Consider the following 8,749-nt stretch of genomic DNA (forward strand, 5'->3'; position numbering starts at 1 on the left):
ATGTTTGTTGGCAATTATCTTACAAAACTAGGAAGGATTTTTGGTTTAGATATTAAAAGTTATGGTTGTTTATTGATTTTAGTAAAAAAAAATTGCAACTTTTAGGAAAATGCCCCGCGAAATCAGGCATTTTAGCCGCAACAATCACAAAAAATGCCCGCGAAATCCTGAAGGGACTGACTAACCCAACACCAGACCGTCCTGATCTCATGTTTTGGCGTCTAGAATCCAGGTTTGTGTTAGTTTGAGTGTAAACGCGACACACGGACCAGTTTCTGTCCCAACAACCAACTGGAGCTTAAGCTTAACCTCTTCGTCTGTCGTCTAAAAATTCAGGAGACTTCTATTAGTATATTCTATCAGCTTTTTTTGTTTCTTTCTTTCACATTTCCGACAACCATTGAGTATATTGCTGGCTTAAAATTCTACATTTCTCGATATTTTAAACTTAAAACAAAGTTTTTCCAGTAAAAAAACCAAGAATTTTCTGTTTAACTTGGGTTAAAAACAGCTCAAATAATTACAGATCGAAGCTTCTGCTTTAATTTAAATCAACTTTCCAACTTTAATGAAACTGGGATTCGCAAAGCAGCAACCTAGATTCCTTCTACTTGTTTAAACATATTAGAGTTTTAAAAATTAAATCACATGTGATGTAATAAATCACGTTAAACCCCCCTGGTTCAGTTCAGGCTCCATTGGCTCCTTCGGGTTTCCTACTTTCCTCCCAGTAGATCCAGCTGACCTACATCCTGAAAGCAGCTCCTTAAAAATCCGAAACAGCAGCGAATTGCAAATATTATCCGAGCTCTGTCATCATGTTTGCTCCCCAAAAAAAGAAAGTGGTGATTCAGTTCAGTTCGACACGACAGGATGCACTTTGCCCCCGTTCCTCTTCCTCGGGTGATTCCTGTCTGCTTCCCTTCGTCCGTCTGCAGGGTCCTGATGTCCTCCAAATACCCGGAGGGCCTCACGGGACGCGTCGAGTTCAACGACGACGGAGACAGGAAGTACGCGCACTACAGCATCCTGAACTACCAGAAGTCCCGCCTCGTCCAGGTCGGCATTTACAACGGAACTCAGGTGGGTCGCCGCTTCCATTCCCCAAAAAAACGGTTCCACGCTTCAGCTCACGGACGACAAACCGTTTGTTTGTTTATTCAGTATCCTTGACGGCGGCTGTCGTTTCCGCCCACTAGTTAGCGCCAACACAACTAGTTGCACATGTTCAACAAGCAGACACAACTTTCGTTCAACTAGTTGGAGCAGAAGTCATACTAGTCGTCCATTTTGCTGCACCGGTAGCCTCAAAGCACCAACTAGTTGGCTTTTTCACGCACTAGTGAACCACTGGACCAAACTAGTCAACAGCTGTTTGGTACAAGTTAACTAGTAAGCATTAAAAACCCTTATATGTTAACTAGTGCAACCTGAAAATGTAACTAGCCGACCAGTAAGCACTAAGATGGTTTAAATTGGTATAAATGGACTAGTGGGGATAATTTGTGTCAACTAGTTAACATGTAAGTGTTTCTGACTTTTACCAGTTAACTTGTACGACTCAGTTGTTGACTAGTTTGGTCCAGTGGTCCGTTAAGTGTGTTAAACAATCCAACTAGTTGTCTTTTTCACGCACTAGTGAACCACTAAACCAAACTAGTCAACAACTGTGTCTTACAAGTTAACTAGTAAGCATTAGAAACCCTTATATGTTAACTGGTTAACACAAACTAGTGCAACCTGAATGATGAACTCTTTGACGATGTAAATGGACTAGTGGGAATAATTTGTGTTGACTAGTTAACATGTAAGGGTTTCTGACTCTTACTGGTTAACCCTTACAACTCAGTTGTTGACTAGTTTGGTCCAGTGGTCCGTTAGTGTGTTACAAATTCCAACTAGTTGGCTTTTTCACGCACTAGTGAACTACTAAACCAAACTAGTCAACAACTGTGTCTTACAAGTTAACTAGTAAGCATTAAAAACCCTTATATGTTAACTAGTGCAACCTGAAAATGTAACTAGCCGACCAGTAAGCACTAAGATGGTTTAAATTGGTATAAATGGACTAGTGGGGATAATTTGTGTCGACTAGTTAACATGTAAGGGTTTCTGACTCTTACTGGTTAACTTGTACGACTCAGTTGTTGACTAGTTTGGTCCAGTGGTCCGTTAGTGCGTTAAACAATCCAACTAGTTGGGATTTTTGGGCTACTTGTGTCGACTGCTATGACTTGTGTTCCACAGGTCGTCGTTCTGCCGTACTGTGGTATCAGTACTGTGGTACCGGAACACTTTTATTAGTATAAGTACACGCACACAGCACCAGATACCCGATACTAGTACTGGTATCACGTGTGTCCAGTCCTAAGCTGGGATTTAAAGGTCTCTGGGGTCAAGAGTCTTTATATAAAACCAGTATGATCCGATAAACAGAGTTGGTTAGTAGGAACCGTTCTGTTATTTTTGCTCGTGGTTGTTTCGAAGGTCGGGAATCAGCTTTGGGTTTAATCCTAATGAGGTATAATTTACAGGCCTGGGTTGGAGGCAGTAAATAAAAGAAGCGCCGAGCTGCGGTTACGTAACGCTGACTCATTAGCGACGCTCCCCCGGAGTGTTGGAGTCTCATCGGCGGCGCGCCTTCTGTCTCCTGTAACGCTGATCCGTGTCGGCCGTCCCTGCAGGTGGTGATGAACAATCAGCGGAAGATCATCTGGCCTGGAGGGGAGACCGAGAAACCGCAGGGCTTCCAGATGTCCACTCGATTAAAGGTGTGGGGGGCTGCAGCGTGATGGAGGGGGGGGAAAAAAACGACTCTGGGCTCGATTTATTCGCAGTGAGTTCGTTTTCCTGTTGCAGATCGTGACGATCCACCAGGAGCCGTTCGTCTACGTGAAGCCCACTCAGCTGGACGGAACGTGCAAGGAGGAAATGACGTTGAACGGAGTCCTGATTAAAAAGGTTATCTGCACGGGGCCCAACGAGACCATCCCAGGTAAAATATGGCTGCTCCACGCAGAGAGATGCTGCGATCGGGTTAAAAGTCCGTAACCATGTTGGACGCAAGGTGTCCCCTTGGTTCAGAGCTGCTGGTTTTGAGACAGCTGTCCATGCTGTCCTCCTGTCCACCTTATTTAACTGATCTACAGGGTCGGCCATTTAGACGGAGACATCTTCATAAAACAGGAACGATTGGTGACATTAACTTCCTGTTTGTGGCACATTAGTATATGGGAAGGGGGTACACCTTTCAAGGTTGGTGGTGACCATGGCGGCCATTTTGGATCCAGCTTTTGTTTCTTCAATGGGAAGAGGGTCATGTGACACATCAAACTTATTGGGAATTTCACAAGAAAAACAACAGTGTGCTTGGTTTTGACGTGACTTTATTCTTTCATGAGTTATTTACAAGTTTCTAATGTGTTCAAAGTGTTGGATTGTCGATGCAACCCTCTTCTCCCACTTCCACTTCCTGGAAAGTGGATTGGTCGTCGTGGGCCAGCTGAACGGCCCCCCAAGGTCTCCCGATCTGACCCCCTTAGACTTTTATCTTTGGGGGTCATCTGAAGACGATCGTCTCTGCTGTGAAGATACGAGATGTGCAGCACCTGAAACTACGGATACTGGAAGCCTGTGCAGCCTGAGCAGACTCATTTTTAACCCTTGAGGGGTCAAATCAGACATCCTGCCGGGCGGCTCTGGACGGATTGTGTTCAGACTACCAAACGTCTGTGAATAGAAACGGTCCAGATCACCTCCAAAGGTGGCTTTTAACCCACGTTGAGGCTGTTTAACCTGTATTCAGCTCAATCCGAACCCAATCCAATCACTAAGAACCAGTCTGAGCAGCTTCTGTTCCCCTCAGAGGAAGTCGTCATCGAGACGCAGGATGTCTTTTTGATTTTCTCCCTCACGTTTTAGTGTCAGACCCGTTCTCGGCGGTTGTAATTTGAAACCGTTGTCGGTTTCCTTCCAGGACGCCCGACGGTGCCCCAGTGTTGCTACGGCTTCTGCATCGATCTCCTGATCAAGCTCGCTATGACCATGAACTTCACCTACGAGGTGCATCTGGTGGCTGACGGGAAGTTTGGAACGCAGGAGCGGGTAGGTTTTTCTGTTTTTTTGCTCACAGACGTTTTTCATTTCTTGACTTTTAGAACTAAAAGCTCTTAAATTACAGTCGCGGGGTATTAAAAAAAGCACGAAGCCGTAAAAAAAAACGAGAAAGATGGAGAAAAAGTTTAATATTATTAAACAAAACAAACAATTTACCTTATTTGTTTCATGAAGTTTCAATTTATTACCAAGGTATTTTGTCTTCTGATGGAGGTTTTCTATGAAAAAGGAGAAAATGTTTTAATTAACTAAATAAAAAATGAATGTGGAGCTTTATTCTCTTTCAAACTAAACTTTAATGAAGCGAGAAGCAAATTCAGACAAATAAATCTCAAAAACGTCAAATTCTAAGATAATTAAGTCATCCAGGTCGTTACAGTTAGTTTGTTTTTCCTGATCAGTCATTTTGAAGCGAAGCCAAACGTTTTGATTTCGTCCGGAAACGACCGAAGTTTGAGGACGAGTCTGCCGCTGCCGTTGTCCTCGGGGCTGAACTGCGAGCTCCTCTCCATCTGGGTTAAGGTCACTGCCGAGATCTGCAGAGGAGGAACGCCGGGCGAACCAAAAATAAACCTCCGTCCGCATTCATAATGCATTAAAGCTGACTGCCCCGCTGCGGCAGCGGCGGCTCGCAGAACGCTCGAGCTGACAGGAAGACACGCGGGGGGGAGGGGCCTTCGCCTAACGAGCGAACAGAAACGGGACGCGGCCCGCGGATTTAACGCAGTCAGGAACAGTCTGTCTGTCTCTGTCTCTGTCTCTGTCTCTGTCTCTGTCTGTCTGTCTTTGTCTGTCTCTCTGTCTGTCTGTCTCTCTGTCTCTCTCTCCGTCTCTCTGTGGACAAGATTACTCAGAAAGTTAGGAACGGATATTCAGGAAAAGTCAAACAAGGAACAAGTGATTTTATTTTGGTGGCGTCTCTAACTCTGCAGCTGTCCACCATGTGGGTCAAGGGTGATCACCATTGATTTCAAGGTGGGGTCAAAGGTCAACACTACGGCTGACACAGTGCTCTAACTCTACAACAGTGTGATGCAGGAACGTCAAACTGCACAGCTGGACACCTCGTGGGTCAGAGACTATGCCCGTTGACTTCAAGGTTCATGGGGTCACAGGTCACAGGTCACAGGTGACCCCTTTGTTAAAACCCTCGTCTCTGCTCCTATATCTGACCCTTTAGTTTCCGGTTGTGTCCGTTGGTTTGTCTGTCTGATCAGGTAAAAACTGATGAGCAGATCTGGATGAAATGTTGGATTAAATTCTGGTTCTGATCCAGATTCTGACCCGGATCGTTCTTTAATCCCGCAGGGCCTCTTCCTAAAACGAGTCAAAGAAGCTAATAAAAGACTGAACTCGTCACGGTTGACTTTAATGTTTGCATAAACATGCTTTTTGGCCTTGATTCACGATTTTGAGGCAGAAAATGGTCGCCTCTCTTTGACTGTTTTCAGAGATCTGGATCATCCCTTCCTGGCTGATCCTGAAACCCTGAACCCTTTTTTTTTGTCTTTCAGGTGAACAACAGCAACAAGAAGGAGTGGAACGGCATGATGGGCGAGCTCCTGGGCGGCCTGGCGGACATGATTGTTGCCCCACTGACGATAAACAACGAGCGCGCTCAGTACATCGAGTTCTCCAAACCCTTTAAATATCAAGGACTCACTATTCTCGTCAAAAAGGTGAGCAGCATTCGGTCCCGCCCACGTTTGTCTTAGCGTCGGGCTCCGACCATATAAGGGCATAAAACGGCTGGACTGGTCAAAAAAGTGATTAAAAAAAACAAAATTATAAACTGTCTCACGTTTAGTCCAGATTTACCTGCAGCGTTGAGCGGAGCAGCTGTGAGCAGTCAGCGTCTTACCCTCGTCAGATCCAAACCGGCTACTCAGAGTTAAGCTAACTGCTGCTCAGAGTTTTACGTTTCCGAGCTCCACGTCAGGAAAATCCACCGGAACGTCCCTGAAATCGGAATCCCAACAACAGAGGAGAGGCCGGCCCCGTCCTCGAAATCCAAAATGGCTGCCTGCGCAGTTCGACGCTTTATTGTTTGATGCTAGTTAGCCTCGTTACTGCGCAGAAAAACGAACCGACCTCTATGGTAAATGGAACGCAGCATGAAGCTAATTACTACTCAGAGTTAATAAGCTAACAGCTAATCAAGGTTAAGCTTCTACCTGTTTGTTGCGAAGCTAACAGCTACTTGGAGTTAAGCTACTAGCTGTTTGTTGCTAAGCTAACAGCTTCTCAGATAAAGCTAACAGCTACTCAGAGTTAAGCTAACAGTTTATTTGAGTTAAGCTAACAGTTTATTGGAGTTAAGCTAACAGCTGTTCAGAGTTAAGCTAACAGTTTATTGGAGTTAAGCTAACAACTACTCAGAGTTAAGCTAACAGCTACTCAGAGTTAAGCTAACAGCTACTCAGAGTTAAGCTAACAGTTTATTTGAGTTAAGCTAACAGTTTATTGGAGTTAAGCTAACAACTACTCGGAGTTAAGCTAACAGCTACTCAGAGTTAAGCTAACAGCTACTCAGAGTTAAGCTAACAGTTTATTTGAGTTAAGCTAACAGTTTATTGGAGTTAAGCTAACAGCTGTTCAGAGTTAAGCTAACAGTTTATTGGAGTTAAGCTAACAACTACTCAGAGTTAAGCTAACAGCTACTCAGAGTTAAGCTAACAGCTACTCAGAGTTAAGCTAACAGCTACTCAGAGTTAAGCTAACAGTTTATTGGAGTTAAGCTAACAGCTACTCAGAGTTAAGCTAACAGTTTATTGGAGTTAAGCTAACAACTACTCAGAGTTAAGCTAACAGCTACTCAGAGTTAAGCTAACAGCTACTCAGAGTTAAGCTAACAGTTTATTTGAGTTAAGCTAACAGTTTATTGGAGTTAAGCTAACAACTACTCGGAGTTAAGCTAACAGCTACTCAGAGTTAAGCTAACAGCTACTCAGAGTTAAGCTAACAGTTTATTTGAGTTAAGCTAACAGTTTATTGGAGTTAAGCTAACAGCTGTTCAGAGTTAAGCTAACAGTTTATTGGAGTTAAGCTAACAACTACTCAGAGTTAAGCTAACAACTACTCAGAGTTAAGCTAACAGCTACTCAGAGTTAAGCTAACAGCTACTCAGAGTTAAGCTAACAACTACTTAGAGTTAAGCTAACAGCTACTTAGAGTTAAGCTAACAGCTACTCAGAGTTAAGCCATTAAAAAGTCAAACTTGTGAACAATCTGAGCTGCTTTAATCTTTTTACGTTTTATTATTTTCAAATCGAACAGTTTTTCACATTTAGCTCTTTTTTATTTTCAGCTGAATGTTTCTGTTGCTTCAGTTTCCGCCTCGACTCGCTTCCTGTTTTTACCGACTTTACCTGAGCGGCCCTGAAAGCAGCGCTCCAAACGAGCCGAATCTCGGCGCTAAAAGCTTCCACAGCGATGAGACAACCGTCCGATTCTGAAATGTTCTGAGACGTTCGGGACGAGGAAGCTAACTGTCCTCTGCGATCCGGCGCGGTCCGGACTTCACCGATGTGTTGGTGTTTCCAGGAAATCCCTCGGAGCACGCTGGACTCGTTCATGCAGCCGTTCCAGAGCACGCTGTGGCTGCTGGTGGGTCTGTCGGTGCACGTGGTGGCGGTGATGCTTTACCTTCTAGACCGGTTCAGGTTTGTCCGTGTGTGTGTGTGTGTGTGTGTGTGTTAGTGTGTAGATCTTCCCTCGTTGCGGACAACGTGGCAGAACCGAGGTGAAGATTGGCCCCGCCCATCCCACCGCTCTTTAGCCTGTTTCCCTTTTTCTTTTTTTCTTTTTTTTCGGTTGTCTCTGTCTTGCTTCGCTCACTCATGTTCCGTTTCCTTCCCACGCCCCCCCTTTGACTCGGGTTTCATCCCTCCGTTGGGTTCTAAGTCAACTTTCATTTTATCTTCTGCAACCCTTCCGCTTTTTTTCCCCCCCTTCAGTCCTTTTGGAAGATTTAAAGTAAACAGTGAAGAAGAAGAAGAAGACGCCCTCACCTTGTCGTCCGCTATGTGGTTCTCCTGGGGGGTGTTGCTGAACTCTGGAATAGGAGAAGGTGAGACAAAGCAACCTAACTAAATATGTCTGTCGGACAGTGTTGCGGGTTTTTGTGGCTCAAATTGCAATTTCTTTAAAGTTTGTGCTCTAAGACTTTGGGTCGGGTCTCATCGGTGTAATCTTTGGGGGTCAGACTCGGGCTTGGATCGTTGGCGATGAGTTGGCGACGGTGGAGGTTAATTGCAGAAGCATCAATTAACCAAAAACAAGATTAAGAGCCACTCCTTTAACCGTCCTTCTGCATTTGGAGCGCTGAAGCCAGGGCGTTCGTCAATCCCTGCAGGATTTCGCGGGGCATTTTCCTAAAAGTTGCAGTTTCTTTTTACTAAAATCAATAAAAAACATAACTTTTAATATCTAAACCGAAAACTCCTTCCTAGTTCTGTAAGATAATTCCCAACAAACATTGACATTCTCAAAAGGTGCTTTATTTGAGAACTTTGACAGCTTCTAAACTGACATTCATGAGCATTTCTGGATCGTCCCTGGTCTGCAGCTCTCCTCACATGTTTTGCAGACACAAAGTGTTTGTCGATGCGTTTATGTTCCATGATTACACTGC

The 8,749-nt window shown here is 44.4% G+C and overlaps 1 protein-coding gene across 1 annotated transcript in view; it reads left to right on the forward strand.

Annotated features, from left to right (window-relative positions):
- Positions 1-8,749, forward strand: part of grin1a (glutamate receptor, ionotropic, N-methyl D-aspartate 1a) — a gene marked incomplete in the record, with an annotated part of 44,348 nt that overhangs the window by 16,392 nt on the left and 19,207 nt on the right. Inside the window, 7 exon segments of the mRNA XM_017425504.3 lie at positions 939-1,083; positions 2,685-2,771; positions 2,860-2,995; positions 3,977-4,104; positions 5,631-5,795; positions 7,660-7,778; positions 8,073-8,185. Of these exon segments, the coding sequence (XP_017280993.2) occupies positions 939-1,083; positions 2,685-2,771; positions 2,860-2,995; positions 3,977-4,104; positions 5,631-5,795; positions 7,660-7,778; positions 8,073-8,185 (893 nt within the window).

Source organism: Kryptolebias marmoratus, linkage group LG14 (genome assembly GCF_001649575.2).
Source record: "Kryptolebias marmoratus isolate JLee-2015 linkage group LG14, ASM164957v2, whole genome shotgun sequence".
NCBI classification, from domain to species: Eukaryota; Metazoa; Chordata; class Actinopteri; order Cyprinodontiformes; family Rivulidae; genus Kryptolebias; species Kryptolebias marmoratus.